Genomic DNA, 22,140 nt, shown 5'->3' on the forward strand with positions numbered 1-22,140 from the left:
AGCTATGGAGGAGGACATTCATCGCATTCAGAAACAGATCTTCTTCACAGACAGACATACACAGCTTCTCATCAGCTTTCTGGATACTCTACTACACACCATCCTACTGGTAACTGTTCATGTCGTGAGATTACAGCTTAAATAGCTAAAGAAAAACCCCCAAACTATTACATATTTTAGATTCAAGTTGATGAATTCTATAATGAATAATTCATGAATAATAATGAATTCAGAGGGAGCTTGTCATATTAGAAAAGCTGAGTTTGTAGTAGAAAGCTAACAGGCAGTTGTTAGCTTTTATCAAAATGTTTTAAGTCAAAAGGAAAATATAAGGGGGGGTTATGCTCAGTAACTTATTGTTGGTTCTTAAGGAAACTGCATTTATTCTTTAAAATACAGCTTTTCAAGGTTTGGCCTATGCATAAGGGCCAAACATTAGGTATGCCTCAATGCCAGCTGCAGAAATCGTGCCAATTCTTTTAGACTAAAGCCAATAGAAAAACTAATGCAAGTTGGAACACCCTGTTGCTGGTACTTACATGTGCAAAATAAGACATAGTGCTAGGGGAAGTTAAAAATTATTTTAAATATAGTAGTGAGTTTGGCGATGTTACATCTGCATCAGGATCTGTCTGTGATTCTGATGCTATCCTGTTTCCATGTCAGAAGAAGACAGGGCATGACCTCTTCATGCTTGCTTTGCAACTCAGTTTCTGAGGAAAAATACTTGAGCTCATGTGCTGGCTGGAATCTACAGTCTCATGGCCAGGTCCTCAATCAGGCTGATGGAGGGTCAGAGCTGCAGAGAACATTTCAGGGTGCAGACCCTGCAGTCTTGCCATAATCTCAGTTACTCAAAACTCTGGATGTCTCCAGTGTTCCCATCTATTCCCATTCCCTCAGCCACTGAAAGGTGTGAGCAACAGGGAACGCACGCGGGTGTTTGTTGAAACGGGGAATGCAGCCAAAACAGCTTTTCTTGTGCTAGTCCTACAGAAAAGTCCAAACTGCTACAAGCTGCCCAAAGTGGAAAAAGATTGATACAGAGAAGTTGAGCCCATTTAAGAAGGGATTATAAATGTTCATGTAAAGAGTGGAACAGCGAGTCTTCAGATGAAGGGAGAATTTTATTAGTTGACTTAAATATTGTTTGTAAGCATCATGTTTAACATAAATTTAATAATAGATTTTAAAATGTGTACTCAAGTTCCAATTTACAGTTGCAACACTAAAACAGTTAAACACTGAAAAAATCAATGTACTTTAATAATATCACTAATGTTTCATAGGTTATTTTTAGTTAACTGTGAATGTATATCCTTGTGATTTGATTGAGCTTCTTACAAGTTCATCTGAATTGTCTGTTTGTTTTGTTTCATTTCCCCCCATCCTCATCTAGGTCTTTCAGGAATATTTGATACCTGTATGCACAGTGCTGGTAGCAACACTAAGGAAACTTCTTCAGTTATGAATTTTCTCTCTGCTATTGAGTCTCGTACCGCTCAAGCAGTCTCTTCAGGATCTACCCTTTTACCACAATTCAGGGCTCCTTCCTGGCAGACAGGTGAAAAATTTATCTTAAAATAAAATTTTGTCATGATTATATTGAATGTTTGAGAGAATTTGAAACAAAAATATCCTGTCAGCTGAAAAGGCTACGTATCTTCTACCTCTTTTCTGTCTCAGTATTTAAAAATCTCAAAATCAATGAAATTACATTAGCAGAAGAATTGTATTAGAGAAGAATTAAATAAGCAGAAGTTCTAATTGTTTAGAAGGAATTTAGATGTATAGGATATGATTTTGTCCAATGAGTCAAATTTATTCTCCAAATTTGTGTGGAATTAGTCTTACTAACACCATAAGCATATTCAGGTAGATTACCTGTATGCCCTAGCAGATCTTTCATTCTCAAACTCTGTTCCTTGTCATAGTTCTTCTTCTGTGATATTTCTACTAAAAGTCTATAGATAACTTTAGCCCCTTCGTACAGAAAAGTAATGAGCAAGGTGTTCTCAAAAAGAGGGTCTGAGGTGCATGTCACATAAAAATAAGTGATCTATTTACAAATAAACAAACATGCTGTCTTTTTTGGCAGACTGACTGCCTTCTATAAACCTCCTCCATCTGTCAAGCCGTCTGTGCAGAGTGGGAAACTTTGCATATTTTGAGCTTGCTGTAGACAGCCACACCAAGAGAAGTGTTGCTGCTGCATCCGAGGGTAGCTTCAAGTTGTGCTAAATCATTTGTGGTGATTATGCAGCTGTGCAGTGAATCAGATCTATTCACTGATCTGACAGAAAACGTTTGGGTGGTTTGTTGGTTTGGTTTTTTTTCTTCCTTTGGTGGGATTGTTTTTTCCACTGTATCAGCAAGATGATCTGTGCAGCTGTATGATCACTGGTTCTGATTTTGGGGAGGAGGCGTAAGGTAGGAAGAGGTGAACAGTCCTTTTGTTGACAGTTTGCATTTGGTGTGTTAAGTATGAGGTGCAGCTGCATTCTGTGAAGAGCTACTCAAAAAGTTTAGGAGAGAATGTGGCTTTTTATACACCATGGACAAAAGCAGATGTGTGGGAGCACAGATGAAGACAAACACTGCTAGTCTGTTAAAAATCTTAATATAAATCAGTGGTGTTTAGAGTTGTGATTGACCCATCCTCACATCAGATTGTCAGCTGGGAAGAAATCTTTTTTTCTCTTCGTCCTAGCATTTTCTCCATTGCAGCCTGCCTAACAGTGAATTGTGAAGAATGGGGAGACATGCTGTGGGTCGGGTTTGATGTTGATACCAGTGATTGAGAGACTTCTCAGTACTCATTACTAAGAACTCATCAGTAAGCCCATTTTCAATATTACCAGTTCTCTGAGCTTTCTGTTGTCCTTTAATACTTTTGCTGCTTTTCTGTGTCCCGCAATCCTCCCAAGTGTCTTTAGAGAGCTTTGTCTTCTACAGACTTTTTTGATGAGGGAAAACAAGTGCCCTTTGCTCTTCAGGGTGAATTTTCTTTAGAAGGTTTTTTTATATTTTGGGTGTTTCTCTAAACCATGCAAATGCTGACTGGGAAAGGGGGCGGGGGAGAGGAGCAGTGTGTTTGTTATATTGTCCTACCAAGTCTTCCTTTGATAAGTGGGATGTATTCTCAGTGGTCCAATTTCTTAGGGTAGTGAGGGCTGTCAGTGTGCACAACTTTTACTACCTTTGCCATACCTTTTGTCTGCTCCTCTACAAAAGTAAAATATAAACCACAGCAGTTCTGCCACAGTAGTGCTTCTGTGAGTGGCTCTTGTCTGATTTCAGAAATTAGCTGTGTAGTAGGAAGGGCTTTAATTTATGGAAGAGAAGGGAAAAACACGTATTAGATGAGAAAAGAACACCTGCAGTTAAAATAGGTATAAATTCTTGCCCTCCTTTGATGCTTCTGGATGCCCCTACCTCTGTGTTAGTGGTAGGGATCAGTAAAAGAGAACCCAGTTGTACATGATGTTACAGATTTTTAGAATAGGAAAAAACCCAAAGCATTAAAACACTGCTTATGCTTTCTTACTCAGAAAGACCTTATTGTTGACTCCAGAAAAATACCTTGGCATTCCCTCAGTATCACGTCTCTTCATATCAGTTTGTCTTGAACTGAAAGGGAGAAACAAAGACTTTCTTTTGCAGCTCCATCTGAAACTTCCAAAGCAATTGTGTGATTAAGTTGCAATCAGTTTAAGAGGATTCATATATTTTAAAAAGAAAATGGATTTTTTTTTTAAACTAAAGTATTTGTCTCAAAACAAGCTTTATTTACTGAGAGGGTTTTTTTGTTTATTCTTAAGCTGTTCAACTATCAGACAAGAACTGAAAAAGGTCAAATTGTACCAGTCATTTTAATTTTTTCTGATTTGTATACCCTTATAGATTTCCCAGTGGAAATTGATTCCTTTGCAGGTTCCTTTACAAGAAATTTAAGCCTCTCTGAGAATAAACTTGCTTGTTTCACTTTCCTTCCTACTTTAGAAGTAATACACAAAGGTCACCAGCACCTACAAGTTACAAGGTGAAAAGCACTGAATGATATGGATCACTGCTGTAAGCTCCAAAGCTTGCAAGGGAATTTCACACTCCTGTTTCAGTTGGAGTGGTATATTCTGTTGAGAAATCTTGTTTAAGCCAGGATGTCATACCAGTATCTGGATGCAAATAAGTAATATTATACCTTTCAGTTGGAGAGTTGCTGTTTCACTCTGCAGGTAGTGCTGTCTATGGGTATTTGGGACTCCAGTATTTTACTTTAGAAAGCATACAAATCATTTATTCTTTGTATTAAAAGTCAAAGCCCTCCTTTTAAAAACATATTACAAAGTGCATAGGCCATTAGCTATTTCAGTGTTCAGCTGTGAAGTGTTTCACATAAAGTGAGTTATAAAAGTATTGGTGAGGGTAAATGCAGGAGATTGGATTGCTACTTTAACTGTATATGTATTACAATCACTATGGTGTAATTTTGCCTTTTTACTGTATATTAAAGGTGTCCTGGACTTTTGATCAGTTGTCCTTTACTATGAACTTATTTTTAAACTGATAAAAAAGTCAATAACGAACCTTCAGTTTCAAAACAGAACTAATATTGTACAATTTTTTTATCCACAGTTTATATCTTAAGGATATGAGTTTTTTCCCTATGCAATTCACTTAGATATAGAATTTGGAATTCTTAAAAAAACCTGCACTTCCAGTTTGAAAATTACCCACGATAAGTGCCTCCCTTTTTATGTTTTTGTTGAAAAGGGTGGTGGTGCTTCTAAAGAAGGTTGTATTTGTAAATGCTGTAAGATCTTAAATTTAAATTAATTATAGAAATGCAGAGTATTGTGACTTGTAAAGCTCCCTTGTTCTCTTTTTCCTTTCTTGTTTTATTTTTGTTTTTTCCAGGTATGCATTCCTCAACAGCCACAGAACTGTTTGTTACTGGAGCTTTGCCAACCTCTGGAACATTTCCACCAACATCTGCTTTATCAGCATATCAGCATCCCAACACTTTCAGCAGTAGAAACTTTGCTACTACCCCTTCTCTTACCCTTCAAGATACTACTTTCAGCGCTACGTCAAACGGTCTCTTAAGTACCCATGATCCTTTGCTACAGATTAAAACATCACAAAGCACTGTTCCAACTGCTTTGACGTTTGAACGTCTGGGCAGTTCTGTTTTAAGTACCAGTATACCACCTCAGTCATCAACGTACCGTTCTGCTCAAGAATCTGCACCCCATCTTTTGCAACCTCAGTTTAGTTTGTTGCCTTCAACCCTTGGAGGAGCTCAGCAGGTTTCTCAGGCATATAGCACATCTGTCTTCACTGGTTCCACCGCTTCTATCGATCGAGCACTTCAGCGAGAATGTAGTGTTATTAAACACCATCAGCGGCCTTCAAGTACTCAGTCTGTTCAGGCTCAACTGACTGTTTCACAGCATTCCTTACACAGCTATTTAACGAGTACAAGTGGAGTTAATTTTCAGGATACATCTAGGCACTCAGCATTATCCTGCAGCCCGGTTGGAGATGTTACTCAGGTGAGCAATGGAGGACCACAGCAGAAGACTTCTCAAGTCACAGTGGAACTCGCTCAGTCGTACACATCTGCAATTCCATCACCTGGTTTTCCATCTGCTTCTACAGCAAAAGTGAAAAACTGCTCCGTGAAGCAGCCTCCAAGGTCAACAAAGACCCCCAAACCTCAAAGTGTAGCTCCCACTGTGCAGACACAAAGCTATGCCAAAACTGCACAAAACCAGAGTTCTGTCATTACAGGCCAAGCACAGATCTATTCTACAGCACAGCTCCCCAGCCTCTTGTCGGTCAGCCAATCCCAAAACTACGTTTCGTCCCAGGCTCAGAACGTGGCGCCTGTCAGTCACTCACAGGATTTCTCTTCCAGCAAGGTTGAGAAGCTGCCCTCCCTGTATAAAACGTTGACTTTTTCTGGGCAATCGCAAACTATTACTTCTGATAGTCAAAGTTTAAGTTACTCCTCAGAGGAACAGGTATTGACTTCGGTTCCAAATGAGAACTACTCTGGGCAAACGAGGGAACATTCTTCAGTCAGCCAATCTCAGAGCTATTCTTCTAGTCACTCTCAGGGTTTATCTCCAGTTAGCCAATCCCAAGTTAGTTTTTCATCTCAATCACAAGTTCTATCAGCTGTTAGTCCTTCAGAAAGCTATTCTTCAGGGCAGTCTTTACCATTAACATCGCCTTCTCTTTCCTTTAATGCCTCTCCTCGGATACAAACTCTTCCAGCCTCGAGTCCTAATCAGAGCTATATTTCTTTACATTCTTCTCAGAACTCTCAGTCACAAGAATCCTCCTCCCCGCAGTCTCAAAAGTTTTTGCCATCTGTCCAGTCTCCTCCTTTTGCATCACCAGCTCATTCACAGACACTGCAGAACAACAGGCCTCCCTCGGAAACAAAGTCGTATGTGAAAAGGAAGTCTGACTCCAATTTGTATGCCTCCTCAAAACAAGAGGAGGAATTGTCGATGCAGGATATGCAGGCGTTGCAACAGCAAGCTACTCTTGAATCTTCCACTCAAAGGCTAACCGATGAGGAGATCAACGCTCAGGATGCCTCCTACAGGGTCTCAAAAGCAGATGACAGATACTCTCAAAGCGTAATCAGAAGTAACTCTCGTCTTGAAGATCAAGTTGTTGGACTTACTCTTCAAGGAACAAAAAAAGATGAAAGAATGGTCAATTCTGTGGAACAGCTTTCCCAACATATCGGCCATATCACTAGCCTAAGCCATGATATAAAAAAGACAGCTAATTTAATGCAAACGACGCAAGTAACTGTGAGTGCTAAAGAACTAAACCAGCAACATCCTCTTATGCATAAGGTACATGAAAGTAAAGCTCAAGAACAGCAAGGCCAAGTCATTAGTACACCATCGCAGGTTCAACCTCATGCTTTAAGACATGGTCATCAGCTGTGTTTGCCCAGTGCACAGGTACTTCTGGAGTCGGCCTGCGACTTGCAGATTCTTCATCAGTCAATACTGCAGTCAGGTTTGGGACAAGCAAAAGCATCACCGCAAGTGCAAAGAATACAGAGTCCTCAACAGGTAACACATCCGTTCCTCCAGATGGATGGTCATATCATTCAAAGCAATGGGGGTCATTCTCAGCAACAGCTTCATACTCAGAATTCAGAAGTAATGAAGATGGACATTTCTGAGCCCTCAAAGCCACTACAGCAACATTTGACAAAAGATCATTTTACTCAGACAAATCAACACGATTCAAAAAATCAGTTTGTTTCTCTTAGTTCAATATGTTTCCCAGAATCTATACTTCTCAGTGATGAAAGGAATATATTATCCAACGTAGATGACATCTTAGCAGCAGCAGCCTGTGGAGTGGCACCATCTGACTTTGCCAAATCAGCTTCTAACGAAGAGGAAATCCAGCCTGTTGAAAACAATGAGGAGTCTAAAACACAGTTCCGATCGATGGATGTAAGACACGTGTCTTCTGGTTTCAGTGCCTCACCTACAGTAGTTGGAAAGCCAGCAAGCATAAGTAATATTTCTCTGAATGGAGGCCAAATTACTATAAATCTTACACCGGTGTCAACAATACAGTCAAAAACTGTGAACCTTGATCAACAACACATTGAAACACCTGATCAAAATGTACCAACGAGAATAACCTCTCCCACCCTTGGCCCTAGTCAAGAGGAGCAAGAGCAAGGTTCTGTTCCAGTTAAGAAACAATCTAGCATTAGTCATGAATCTGAAGAAGATAATGATGTTGCTGCTGATGGTACACTGAATGCAAGAGACACAGAGTTTGTTTCAAGCGGTAAGAGTCTAAGTGAAGAAAGTGCTGCTTCAGAGAATGATTTTAATATGGGTGGTGATGATGGTACAGTAGCAGGTAACCAGTCAAAGGGTCCATTGCAGCCACTGTCTGTGCCCCAAAGTGGAGATGGAACCATTAGTAGGACTGAAGAAGAATGCCAAGATTTAACTCAAGGGAACCCTCAGAAGAAAAAAAGCAAAGGAAAAAGCCAAAACAAAAATGCTGCAGAAGATGACAGTGCAATTCAGAAACAGGTTAAAAGAAGTGGGCAGTGTAAACGACAAAATTCAAGAGGAAATGACTCATGTTTGACATACTCTTCTCCTGTTTCTGAAAGTTGTTACGATACTTACCAGCATCAGGAAAGAATGAGGCAAAAAATTAAAGAAGTTGAAGAAAAGCAACCTGAAGTCAAAACAGGATTTATCGCATCTTTTTTAGACTTTTTAAAGTCTGGGCCTAGGCAACAGTTCTCAGCTCCGGCTGTGCGGATGCCAAACAGGACTAGGCGACCGGTTACCCAAATAGTTCGTGCCCCTTGCCTCCAGCCCTCTGCAAAGCCTCAGCCAGCAGCAGCACCAGCACCTGTAGCTGCTGAGGTTAGTGGAGAAAGTCCAACCAAAAAAGTTGATGAAGAACTCAAGAAAAATTTAGAAACGTTGCCTTCGTTTTCTTCTGATGAAGATGATTCTGTGGGGGGTAACCATGATCTTCAGAAGAGCATCTCCACTGCATTGTCCGCCCTGGATGATACATCTGACAGAAAGAACAAATCAGGTAAAGCAGTTACTACAAGTGCATATGTTGAAGGAGATTTGTGTAGCTGATGGAAAAAGATAAAAAATAGGTTTAGCTGTCTTCGGTTCAGGTAAAGGCTTTGATTGGTTTTGGTTTTAATCACAGCCATAATTAAGAGTTCTCTTCAAAAGGTGTGTTGACTATGAATGAAACTAGTGCTTTCCGCAGTTGGAAAATATGTAGATAAACTTTTTCATGCTACTTACTTAGGACTCTTCTAATGCTGAAAAGTTATTTTAGCCCAGAATTGGAGTAATGTGTCTGTTCTCTCTTCTCTGGCTTAGAATGCTAAATGTGTTTTTCATCTGGAAACCTCAACAAACCATTATGTCAGAGGTTGTAAAGCTTTTTTTTTTTTTTTTTTTAAAAAGATTTGACGTGTCAGAGGTTTTAAAGCTTTTTTTTTTTTTTTTTTTTTTTAAATTTTATTAAGAGAACATATTAATAATTGCCATCAACAGAGGTTAAGTTCTTCCTAGGTGGAGTTAAACGTGCACGTTCTGTGATGATAGTTGCACAGAATGTGTTTATGAAAACAATTTTTTCACTGTTAAACAGTGCACAGGTTTGGCTGGTCTTGGGCAAGATGGGAGTCATTTGCCTTTGATTTCAGCCATGTTAGCCAAGAGTAATGGCTTGTATGTGTTGTAGCTTCATGTTGATACACTGTTAACGTAGGGGGAATTAAATGTGCACGTTCTGTAATGATAGTTGCACAGAATGTGTCAATGAAAACAATTTTTTCACTGTTAAACAGTGCACAGGTTTGGCTGGTCTTGGGCAAGATGGGAGTCATTTGCCTTTGATTTCAGCCATGTTAGCCAAGAGTAATGGCTTGTATGTGTTGTAGCTTCATGTTGATACACTGTTAACAAAGGAACAGAATTGTTTTGGGCAGGGAGGGGCAAGCAGCAACCACCCATCACTGAGCAGCAATTAGTTTTCCACATACTTTTAATTTTCCCTTGGTTTATGTCGGTGTTCATAGCTTTTAACTGCTGCTGCTTTGTTTTGAAGTATTTTCACTGTACAGCAATATTGTTGCCTAGATGGACCTTTTCAGTAAAGTTTGCTTTCTCTGGTAAGCAATTAAAACCTCTCCAGCCAATCACAAAACTGTACTAATTCAAGAGAAATAGGATTGCCTTCCAAAATAATCACAGGGAGAAAATGAAACATTTCTTAAACTCTCTCAGGACCCATGAACTATAGGCTGGTTCTTAACAAAATAGATAATTTTTTTTCTTTTTAGATTGAAGGAGGGAGGGAGAATATTTTTCTTTAGAGGTGACATGATTTACTGAAAAATACATAGCACAATTGAACTTTAATTGTAATAATCAGACCTAAAATACCAGAAAAAGGTTATAGAATACATGATATACTAAACAATACCTCATCCTAATTACTGTTCTGTTTTTTTCTGTGGATATTTCTATTAAATTCTGTTGAGTTCACGCATTTGGAAAGTCTTTTACAGAAGGTGAAGTTCCTCATGTTTCTTTCAGTTGAATACGTATTTTAAACCAGAAAGCAGTGACCCTTTTTTCCCCCAGAAAGCCAAAATGTGGACAATGCCATGTTTGAGCCTCTTGCTGAAGTTTTTGGGCTTTAGTAAGCCACGTTCTGTGCACAACTTCCTACAGAAATATTTCAGAAGTTTTTTAATATAGGGGCATTTCCATTAAGGTTTTATTTGCAGTGATGTATTTTACAGTATTATTGTATCTTCTTTAATATTACTAAGGTTGAAACATTTATACCAATGACTCCTTGAATTCACCTTTCTGTTCTGTTGTATATGAGGCGGTACATCATACGAGGAGCTTAGAGGTAGATGACTTCTTTCCTACTTGTGCACATCATACGAGATGCTTAGTATGCTTAGAGGTAGATGACTTCTTTCCTACTTGCTGTTATTTTGCATATTTTTCTAGTAATTCCTTCTTCTGTCTGTTTTTGTGCATAAGTATGGAAAGACAAATACTAAAACACAGTCTTTTGTTGGTAGTATTAAGTAATGTGTGTACAGTTACCTGCTGTTCTGAAGAATGTGTAAATGTACGTGGGGAACTAATAATGCCATGTGTACATCTGTCATAGCTTTCACGGAACAAAGAAATACAACATATTTGCAATAATGGGATATGATATAGCCAGAAGAACATATTTCATAGCTTAGCAATTTTGCTGAATTCATTTAATGAGTTGTCATGTATCTGGCATATAGCTTTCGTATCAACACATTAATTTAATATTTAAATAATTTGTTTTGGATAATTTTGTTAAAATATGTCAAGTTATCTTTTTTCTATTTTTTTCAAGTTAAAAGGTCAACAAATAACAAGAAGTAAAAAACAACAAATAACAGTGATTGTAACAAAACTGTAAAATGCGTATCTTCTCCAGTTTGAAGTTAGTTTCCTAAGTGATATTAGCTATAGCATAATTACTAATATAACTTGATTTTGTTTAGATAGTAAATAAGTGTTAAACCTAATATGTATGAGAGTATAAAGTAATACCTAAAAAGGATTCTAATTTTTTTTTTCGGTTGGGAAAGAACAGTAATTTTGAAAGGTGGCAGTTTCCTTTGGCTCTGGGACATTGAGGAGAAGAATGTTCTTTCCCTTCTTTGTTTCAATAATCAGTTCTCATGTTCACCTCTGCTAATATTAAAAATTATTAGGATATTGCCAAAGTTTTAATCTGGAAATTCCAGTTATGTTATTACAGGATATAATTTATAAATGCCCAAAAGTCATACAGCAAATATTTTCATATTTCATGTGTATTTCCCTTTCCTTAATCCAGTTTAAAAAGACTTTACCTATTACCTTTACAGTCATAGTTGCTTATTCACACAAAGTGCAACAGTATTTCCTGTTGATTATGTCTGTAACTATCAAATTGTTTTCTAAAGCATTCACCTTCGTAATTTCTAGATCCTAATATGTGCAGCAGTTTAATACAAACAGAGACATACTAGCTACAATATTTTGGTTTTGTTTAAGGTTTAGCTGTGGCCAAGGTAATGCTTCTGTTTTAACTCCTGGAATAGGTGTTTTTTCTAGAATGGATGTGTTTATTTTGTAACAGGAAAGAAAAAAAAGTAAATCTAGCTCCCATTTTACGTTGCTAATTCTTGGTAATTTGTTTAAGTAAAATTTGGGTTTTTTCTTCAGAAGCTGACAAAATGGCAGTTGTTACTGCTGCTGCTGCTGCCACTACTGCTGTAATAAAGCAGGAATCTCCACAGACAACTGCTCCTGTGGTCAACGTGCAGGAGAAAATGAATCCAGCTGACGCCTTAAAAGTAACTCAACAGGATGCTGTGACTTCAGAACAACTGGCAAAAATACAGGCAACTGTTGCAATAGAAGGATGTACTGATGAGGAGAACACGGACAGTGGAGGAGAGGGCATGTACAGAGAACGTGATGAATTTGTAGTGAAGATTGAAGATATAGAGACACTAAAGGTAATTTGAATACTTGCTGGGGAGGGTGGAAAAAAATCACAAAAACTCCTGCATATGAATTTAGCCTCAACAAACTACCAAAAAGGGAAAGGCTGTAGATCAGTTTTCTGTTTCTATTCTAATATTCCCTGAATGCTGCCAAGATGCCTTGAAGGTGTCTTTCTAGTGCAGGTCATGAATATGTTTTGTATGTACATAATCCATTTTATGCTACATACATAGTAATGTAAATCTACGTGCAGGTAACCTCTATTAGAACTTGGAATTACCTTTTTTTAATATTAAAAGGCAGAATTTTTTCTCCTTTTTTTAAAGATAGTAGTAGGCTTTCAAGTGTGAGGTATTGAGGAAATTACTTTTGGACTTTTGCAAAAGATTGTGGAATTGTCTTTTTTTTGGAAGGGGTTCTGCTTGCTATTCCAATAAGAACTGACTTGGTAAGCAACGAGGACAGCTCTTCACATGAGTTTACAGGAATGTGCTTTGGTTTTGATTTCTTGTTTTGTTTTAGTTTTGTTTACTTCTTTTTAAGTTCTTCTGCATGTTTGCCTTCCCTTTTTTGCTATCATAGCCAGCAGTATTCTTACCATTAATTTCTAATACTTTTGATTACTTGTCTATGTGTTCATCCTCTTGAGCTTAAGTTTCAAATGAATTTATGTAGCTTTGTAACATAAGACCAGTGTTACCAGTTTTAAAATATTCCCTTGTGACTTACAAAACTGATTTTTTTGTTATGAGATAACTTCAAACTTTGTGGTGTTTATTTCTTTAGTTATTTAAACAGTCATGAAAAAGGAGCCAGTACTTGATGTTATGTTTTCCAAAGAGAGAGTTTTTGAAGAATTAGTTTGCATGTAGGATTTATAGAGAATTCTCCTTAGAGTTAATAATTACAATTTTTTTAACATAGTTTACATTAAGAGGGGTATAAACTCAAACTCTTTTATCGTTAAGTTGAATTGAAAGTGTAAAATCTGGTTCACACTGAACTATCTCTTTTCACATTCGTGCAAATATCATGTTGTAATGTACCTGGGCTTCTGCTACAGAATCTCTAGGGACCTGCAAGCTTTTTGCTTCTTATTGTGATTCTTGTGTTTTTGTTTTAAAAAATATTTCACAGAGCAGAAGAATAAAAATGGGAAAATGTTATACTGTTTTAGAAAATAAAGTTCTGTGGCCCAGTTGCATGGTTAAGACATTACACCATAGGCAAAGCTGGTTTCATCACTGTGAAAGTAAAATTTATAGATTGCATTATACTTATTGTCATTCATGTCATACTGTCTTGATGCAAATGACGTGTAATGACTAAGGGTTTGGAATTTTGAATAACTTATTTCCGTTTTATTTCTGGGTAACTTGCTCAAAAAGTATGATGCACAAACATACTCCTGGGAGAAAAATAAGCACCGTTTTTAGCAAATAATTTTATATTCTTACAGGTTGCTTTGCAAACAGGGAAAGAGCCTCCAGCTATTTGGAAAGTACAGAAGGCTTTATTGCAAAAGTTTGTTCCTGAAGTGCGAGATGGACAGAGAGAGTTTGCTGCTACTAACAGTGTGAGTCTTAAAAATTCTTTCTGAAGCCTCATGGGAACTGATTTCCTTAATGGAAGTCTAGGAAACAAAATAAAATGTGATTCTGACATGCATTCTTAGCAAGCATCCTTGGGGGAATCCTTGGATTTCCTCCTACTCTAAAATTCTCTCTAAATATATTCACGGGCAGATTCTTGGCTTTCCAGCATGGGTTCTTTGATATCACTCAGGCTGTGTAAAGGAACAAGTTTTCACCCAGAATAAAGTTAGTGGAAACGGGCTTGTGAACCAACTGCTTTGTACAACGGGCAGGTTACAGATAGAACACAATTTCATCAGACAGCCCTTTGCCAGGCAGATAATTCTTTTGAGATAACACATGGGGAGGATTAAATAAAGGGAAAAAATGAAGCCCAAAGTACCTCTTGCCTTATTTTCTTATTTTTAATAGTATGTGGAAATCCATTGAAGAATTTTTCTTAGATGAACCATCCTACATACTTATAATATTTGTATGTAAGCAGGTTGTTTTTAAACCTACTTTTTTTCTTTAGTATTTAATTTTTTTTAAATTATTAAACTGAATATTTTTACTTAACAGAAACACTTGTGTAATTATTTATTATTTTTTTTAGTATCTTGGGTATTTCGGCGATGCAAAAACAAAATACAAACGAGTGTATGTGAAGTTCATTGAAAATGCAAACAAAAAGGAATATGTCAGAGTATGTTCAAAAAAACCACGAAGCAAGCCTGTACAGTCAGCAAGGTATTTTATTTCAATTTGTTTCTCGTTTTGCCATATTGTTTTCATATTAAGAACACACCTATTTTAATAAACAAAAATTATAACTCAAGCTTATGTTAAGTTGGCCTTAAGTTGGACGCTGAGAACTGTGTGTTTTGCTTTAAGAAATGGGATATAAATTCCTGCCATATCAAGACTCCCCTACCTTGAATCTGTGGATTGCAGAATCCTTCATGTTAGAGTTGTTAGGGCTCCACACGCTATTTCTTTCTGTCATCTTTTGCCCTGTTACTCCACCTAAGGACAGAAGCCTACGGGTGTAATGATTTTAAATTTTTTGTGTGTTGTTTTCTCCTAACCTGTGGACTTTGCCAAATGAGTTATGTTTTTCCAGATTGCTTTAATGACCGTCCTGTCCCAGTATACTAGAAGTACTGTGCTTTCTTCTTAATCCTGGAAAGTTAATTTAAAAAACAAAAGCTGATTGTTGAAGTTGGTTGTTGCAAGGATGTTTTTCCTTCTTTTGTATGTCCTTGCACACTGAGGATGTTTTACTTCTCTTATTGCACCTGACCTACCCCCCTCACTTCACCCCAAAAAGCTTTGTACCTTTAAGTCATCCTATGTAACCTCTCTCCATGCTTTGAAATCAATAATTCCAGTAGTAGTGCCTTTAAACCACCAGCAAGGCTAAATAAAACCCACACAAATCTGTCACTCTGGAGAGCCATGTAAAGAACGCAGGTAAAACATGGGATGGTTTTGATTATTGTAGTAAACAAACTGCTAGTCCTGCAAAATGTTATGACCATAAGCATCTCTCACACAGATACTTTGGCTGTCTCTGAGATTTCCTGTCACCTTCCTTCTGATAAGGTTTTCACTGTTAATCACTTGCTAATGGTTTTGCTATTGTGCTTTTGGAAAGGATTGCAGATTCCGTATTGTGCAAACTCTGTCATGCTTTAATGATCAGCTTATTTTATCTTCTCACAACTTCAGATGATATCTGAAGGTTTTTTTCTCTCTGTATGGGTTTTCAGTAAGTGTAATTTAATGCAGATATGTTTTCTTTATCAGATGGTAGTGAACCAGAATGAAAAATATTTCAGTGTTCTTCAAGAAGTAACTGAGTTTTTAAGTCTAGTTTGCTCTCAAATCAAGCAATGCCATCACATAATCAATTTTATAAAATAATCACGATCTAATTAAAACTATAAAGCTGGCTAGCATTTTGATGCTCTCTTTTTCTTGGGCTACAGAGGACTGTTCCAGAACCTGTTCCTCCAGTGCTCTGAAACAATCCTGTCTTTTAGCCAAAGCATGATCGTGATTAGCTTGTATCCATATGTTCTTCTCAGTACTTTTTTTGGCTTTTATTTCTGTCTTTCCCTGGTGTTTTTACTGCATGATGTACTTCTGGAGAGCAGTCAGATTCCACCTCTGTCTTCATTTCACTAAGCTGGATTAATCAAGGTCTTTCAACTTCCTCGTCTAAGGCAGGCTTTCCATTCCTCCACTCACCCTAATATCTATTGTCTCCATCCATTTTGGTTTGAAATCTTCATCTCTGACAGATGACTGGAATTATTCTCAGTGTTCCAGAAGATACTGACAATGTTTCTATTGTACGTTTCACTGCTTTCCCATTTGGACAAAAAAAAGTCTTGCCTGGTACTTCCCAGAATTGTATTCCCTGCCATGTTCTCAAAACTGTAGAGCATTATTAGTCTTAAAGTATATAACTTTGCATTTATGATATTAAATTTCCTGTTTGCTTTCCAGTTTTGAGTGGGACAGTGAAAGGAGAGGAGTTGTCTGGTTTCTTATTCCATTCCTCAAGACCATGTATTTCCTGCATTTTTACCCAGATGATATTCTGTCCCATCTCTTTATGGATACAATATCCCAAATTCACTTTGTCAGTGAATTTCATTGAGTACTAGTATTTCTTAAGTCTGTCAAATCTGATTTTTTTTTTTTTTCCATTAAAGAATCAACTTTCCTTTAGCTCATAAATTGACATCAGGCAATTTGAACTTTCTGTGCCTGTCAATCTAGTTATAAAATTGGAATACTATTTAATCATTGGCAGTTGAGAATAATTATTAAGCATTATATCAAAAATATAGTACTATAGTGTGTATGACCTAATTCCTAGTTATATGTAACAATGTAATAAATATATATAATCTTTGAGGAATATTTTCTCGTTAAATAAGATTAGCCATTTTATTAATGCCAAAACTTTTGTGGTAATTATTTTCATAAAGATCATCTTCGTAATATTGCAGGACTATTCACTGCAAACCTAGTAGTAGCAACAACAAAACCCCTGATCCACCGACGCCAAAACCAACAGCAACAAAAGTCTCTTCTGTGAAACCCAAAGCGAAACAGCCAAAGGTAAAGGCTGAACCACCACCAAAGAAAAGGAAAAAGTGGAAAGAAGAGTTTTCATCTTCCCAGTCTGATTCTTCACCTGAGGCCCAGAGCGATGAGGATGGTGAGCAGGATGCTATTGTTAGCACTTAGGCCTATTTGAACTTAACTGAAAATAGTATTATAAAAATATGTTACTTGATTTTGCAAATTGTTCGTTACTAGCCTCAGGGGAAAAAAAATAAAATCTGTCAGTCCCACACAAAATTGATTTCTTAAAACTTTTTACTTCATGTTTGTGTGTGAGCGAATGTGTGCAACTGAAGTTACCGCAAATGTAGTTAATCAATTCGATAAATACATTTTTACTACTTGCTTTTTAAGGCGGGTAAAATTGCAGGAGAAGGAGCTGATTCGATTTTCAAATACGTCTCAAAAATTGGATTCTTCAATTTTCCATTATGACCCTGTGTCATGTCTAAAATAACATTCCTGCAATGCCTGTCTGCATGCAGTTGTGGGCAGAATTAGATGTTCCTGTTGTTTTTTCAAAACCCAAGGAGAAAAAGCAGTTGACTTCTTGGCTGCTTCACTGCTTGTCTGAATGCCAGCTCTTCAAATGCAGCCTGCTGAGCAGATTTGCTCTTAAGACATTCATGGAGTCTTGGAATGTCTTGAGATATGACATTAGCAGAAATTCTCCGGAATAGAAAGGAATTTTTGAAGTCTACTGTGTTGATAGAAATTACCTGTGGTAGCAGATGTAAAGTGTTTTGCAGTTTTTTCCTTATTTCCTATATGTTTGAAGTTAAACTGTGTAGTCCCCATGCTTTGTATTGCTTTATTTCCAAAACATGTTGGCCGTGGTGACTTTAACTGTAGACAAGCTGTGGTTGGAGGACTGGAGCAGTGCCTCTGCTGAAGGCAGTACCTTCAAATAACATTTTTCAAGCAAATTTACCTGAATAACCATTTTATATGTACAAGAAAATTAGAAGTAACCTGGTGGTGATAGTCACCCATAGAAATGTGGATTTCTGAGAAAGTTTAACAGCCTTGCTAGCTAAATTACTGCAAAACAGTGGTATCATATATGGAGTCTATGGAATGCTTGCTAATACTGGTGACTACTCCATGTGCATGCTTAAAATTGCTGTTTGTGAGAAAATAAAAGCTTCCTCAGAACAAATATAAATAAGCCTAGCTTGCTTTGCTGGCAAAATGTGGTCTACGTGTTTTTTGTGAGATGCACAGTTAGGTGGGATTGATACACAGGCTCCTAAGTGACATGGATGCTTTTGAATGTTTTTCTGTTGGATGATTTTGAGGTTTGTGGTTTTAGGAGGTACTTGCATGGACGGGAAACCTGCAGTTAGGACACTGCTTGGCTGAAGTTACTCATTATCCCTTTTCTCTAGACTTTCATGTACAATAATAGAAAAATGTTTAAAATCCCGAAAATACAATAATCTAAATGCTGATAGTTACAAGTAGCTGTGTTTCTAGAAAAAATTGTACCGTTTGTACCTGATTTTGGCATATAAGTAGTTCGAGTATGATTCCCGATTGTATACTTTTAATCTCTTGGGATACCAGTAGAGGTCACTTGTGTTTTAAGAGAGACAGGCTATAGTTTTAAAAAAACGCACAAATATTTGCAGGATAGTGAGGGGAAAAGAAATCACCACTATATTCTGATTGATTTTCAGAGCTTGTACCTCCAGCTCCCCTTGTTACTCGCTTTTTGAATACAAGAGCTATGAAAGAGACTTTTAAGAGCTACATGGAGTTGCTGGTTAGCATTGCCTTGGATCCAGACACAATGCAAGCCTTGGAAAAGAGCAATGGTACAGTATGTTTAACATTTGTGTGTTATTATTAGATTTTAAGATTATTAATCAGTAAAGCAAATGTTTTTTTTTTTAAAAAAAAAACAAACTTTTTTTACATACCCACATCTGAAGAGCACTTTACGTAAATTACTTACATGTGTGTGAGTATATTTATATGTCTACTTGCAGTATCTTTTTGAATAATCTTCTGATTTGATTCTGAAGTCTGATTTGTTTTATTAGGCTTGTGCTGTGACTGTCAGAAGTGAGCTCTTTGTTCCCGCCGTTACTATCTCTTAAAATCTTAGCAAACATTTCTTTCCAATTACAGTGTTTTGAGACCGTTTACTTTCTTATGAAGAAATACATTTATAAGTAGTTCTGATTCTTGCTAATATTAAAAATTCTGCATTTCGAGCTCTGAAATCTTAAAATTCTGACCAAAGACAATTGTATTCTACTTCTTCTTTGAGGAGAAAGTGCCTGGACTTATTTACTAGAGTGGACTCCAGGATATAAGTCAAAACTGTTCTGTTTCTCAAAATTTAGCAAAACACTCAAGTATAAAGACAAAGGTCCCCCAAAAGCAATCGTTTCATGTATTATTTAGTTGCAGGCTGTTGTTATTATTGTTATTGTTATCTTATATTTTGTTTGCTTATATTAAAAAACATATTTTCTAGACTGTCCTTTCTTGGTTTGTCCATCAATGCACACTTACCTTAGGGTTTCATACCCATGCATTCTGTCAGTGGTCACACTAAAAGCAAAGAAATTGACTTCATAAATAGAAGTCTCCATACTGAGCTGTAAATTTTTGTTCATGGCCACGTGCCTATTTTCAAATGTATATTGTGCAATTTACAGTGGTTTAGCAGATAACTTTTATCGGTAAGCACTTTCCTCAATTCCTTTTGTTATAAATGGCAACAAAGTCATCTCTTGTAATATGGAATGGCAAATGTCAAAAACACATACTTGTCTTCATAAAACTGCCAGTTGTATTGCACAAAAGAGGATTATCTAGGAAATGGTTTGATGTTGTCTCTTAAGATTTATGTTCTATATTGCTCTATCTTAATTTTTTATTTTCAACAAAGGAAAGTCAGAGAAGGAGCAGGATTGCAATCAGTAATTAAACTGCATGATATGTAGACCAGTTTAGCAGGCTGATCCAAAAAAAGAGATATTTTTTTTTTCTTCTCACATTTGAAGTTAGTTTATGTGCAAATTGGATTATTTTTTACTTTCATGTTTTATGTTAATGGGAAGAGGTATAGATTTAATAGGTATCTATCTCATTACTATGTGTCTCTTAATAATCAGCTGCTGTGGGTTTTTTATGTGTCTTTTAGATGAGCTACTTTTGCCTCACATGAGAAAAATTGATGGTATGCTGAACGACAATAGGAAAAGGCTGCTTTCCAAATTACGCTTGGATCATACTTTCAAGGTATTCTGCTCTAAATTCTAGGATTTTTAAAGTAATATTATAAATAAGCCATTTGATGCATACCATGCAGGCACAACTTAAAACCCAGAAGTCAAATTTGTAACAGAAGTGAATATGGATTTGAAAGAGATGCTATAAATTCAATGCTTATATGTGGCATTTGGAGAACATTTTGTGATGGAGGAGTTTATACTGCAAAGGTAAAGTTCTAGTTTTACTCCCCATGCTTTCTGGTTCATTTTCAAGCATTTTTTCTTTTAAGCTTTTAAGAAGAAAACCTGTTTGCTGTCATTCTAGAACTTAAGTGATTGTATTGCCTAAAAACCTTGTGATTGTATTGCCTAAAAGCCTTAATAAACTTCTACATGAAATAGCTATGCTGTGGAGCAGGTGTCTGAACTTCTTTGAAGTAAAGAACGTGATCAGAATAGTTTAAAACCAGGACAGAGGGACTCAAGAACAACTCTTCTGTGCGCTCTTTCGTGCATCTTCAGTATGGATGGTTGGGAAAAGTGTGGATAACAAGCCCGTTATTACAGCAGCTTTGACACAGTAATGAAAAACAGGTCTGGATGTGGACAGGGGAGAGAGCAGCCATACCATCTTGGTATAGAGAAGGTAAACAGGGGGATAATCACTGCAGTTTTTACTGTTCCCACCTTCCAAGCAGCAATACAGATTTTGAAAGTGTGGTAATGTGAGTTAGGGTTATTTTCACCCTTAGCTGTCAATTATCTGTAATCAGACTGATTATTTCATCCTGTAACAGTATTGAGACAAGCAACAGTAAAGGAGACCTGTCTTTAAACACCATCAGACCAAGTTTGCTCTTTTGCCTGTCTTTCTCCTGTCCCCTTATGTCCACAGTACAGAGATACATGGAGAATTAGTTACCTCTGTACAGCTGTGTGCTTATTTCTGAAAGCTAGGTGAGGAGGGACGTGATGGCAGACTTGACAGTTCTGCTTTTTCATCATGAAATCTTTAAAAGATCATTTTTCCCCACAGTGCATTCCTGGTACGTCTTGTGGGACACTAAGTGACTTTGTTTCAGGGATGAGAACATTATTAACCAGTGAAGCTTTAATTCACATAATTCTTGGACTTTTTTATTGTTAGTTACACTGTTTTCCTGACAGCTGTACAATTTGTACCTGCTTGAGCAGAATTTCTTGTGGCTTCCTCCTTATGGCAGGAAGGCCTGGGGAGGGCTGTGTGCTTGCAGACTGCACACAGAGACTCAGAGAGGTAGCGTGTATTAACCCTCCATTTCTGGTTTTCTTCATGGTAAGAGTTTTGCAGAGAAGATAGGCCATCTTAAGGTAGGACTCTGGGGAGGTCGGACTAGATGACCTTGAAGGTCTCTTCCAACCCAGATGATTCTATGATTCTGTATGAATTTGTAGAATTCTGGTTACGTTCACATACACACAATGTGAGAGGTAGCTTACTTTTTACCCCCCCCCAGTTTAAGGGAAAAACACTAATATAATATTTTGTAATACTAACATGTAATTACATCTGCTATCTGTTGGAGTTCATAACTAATACAATAGCTTTGCTGTCTGTTCACTTAGATTATGTATCCTATCTCTAAAGTTAACTAAAGCCTGTATTTCATAGTATGATCTGCAAGAAATTAATGGAGTTACAAACATAAAGAAGGGATCTGCTTGTGATGTAAACTGTGAGATAAAAGCCCTTTTATGTTTGCCTTCTGGTACGAAGGTGTCAACTAGTGCTATCCTTGGGTCAATATTTCAGATAAAAATGAAACGGCTGTTTGTCATCATAAGTGTTTGTGTTTGTTAGGAAAATGTGTTTGATACTCTCTAAGATTCAGGTTAATCCGATGATTAATACAGGAAAGCCTGCTTCTGTTCCAGCTTTGATCAAATGACTAGTTCAGATATTAGAGCTGAATGGGGCACTGAAGCAAGCAGTAAGTGAAAAATATCATTAGCTTTCATGAGTGTCATTCAGTTTGAATATTTATACTATTCTGTGTTGATAAGCATGGATGAATTTAAGGTATTTTTTTTTCCCACTGGATAGAATCA

General features: G+C 37.0%; 1 protein-coding gene across 2 annotated transcripts in view; it reads left to right on the forward strand.

The window, feature by feature from the left end:
* The window catches only part of QSER1 (glutamine and serine rich 1), a 29,433-nt gene continuing 7,293 nt past the window's right edge, over positions 1-22,140 (forward strand). The window contains exons 1-9 of one of the 2 annotated variants that reach the window (XM_014949271.1): positions 1-109; positions 1,400-1,564; positions 4,918-8,619; positions 11,826-12,121; positions 13,570-13,686; positions 14,301-14,434; positions 16,708-16,919; positions 18,505-18,642; positions 19,983-20,080. In XM_014949271.1, coding sequence (XP_014804757.1) covers positions 1,426-1,564; positions 4,918-8,619; positions 11,826-12,121; positions 13,570-13,686; positions 14,301-14,434; positions 16,708-16,919; positions 18,505-18,642; positions 19,983-20,080 — 4,836 coding nt within the window. In that variant the 5' untranslated portion in view covers positions 1-109; positions 1,400-1,425. The remainder of the gene's footprint in view (positions 110-1,399; positions 1,565-4,917; positions 8,620-11,825; positions 12,122-13,569; positions 13,687-14,300; positions 14,435-16,707; positions 16,920-18,504; positions 18,643-19,982; positions 20,081-22,140) is intronic. The other variant, XM_014949272.1, reaches the window with a different exon arrangement.

Source organism: Calidris pugnax, unplaced genomic scaffold (assembly GCF_001431845.1).
Source record: "Calidris pugnax isolate Ruff unplaced genomic scaffold, ASM143184v1 scaffold177, whole genome shotgun sequence".
Taxonomy (NCBI): Eukaryota; Metazoa; Chordata; class Aves; order Charadriiformes; family Scolopacidae; genus Calidris; species Calidris pugnax.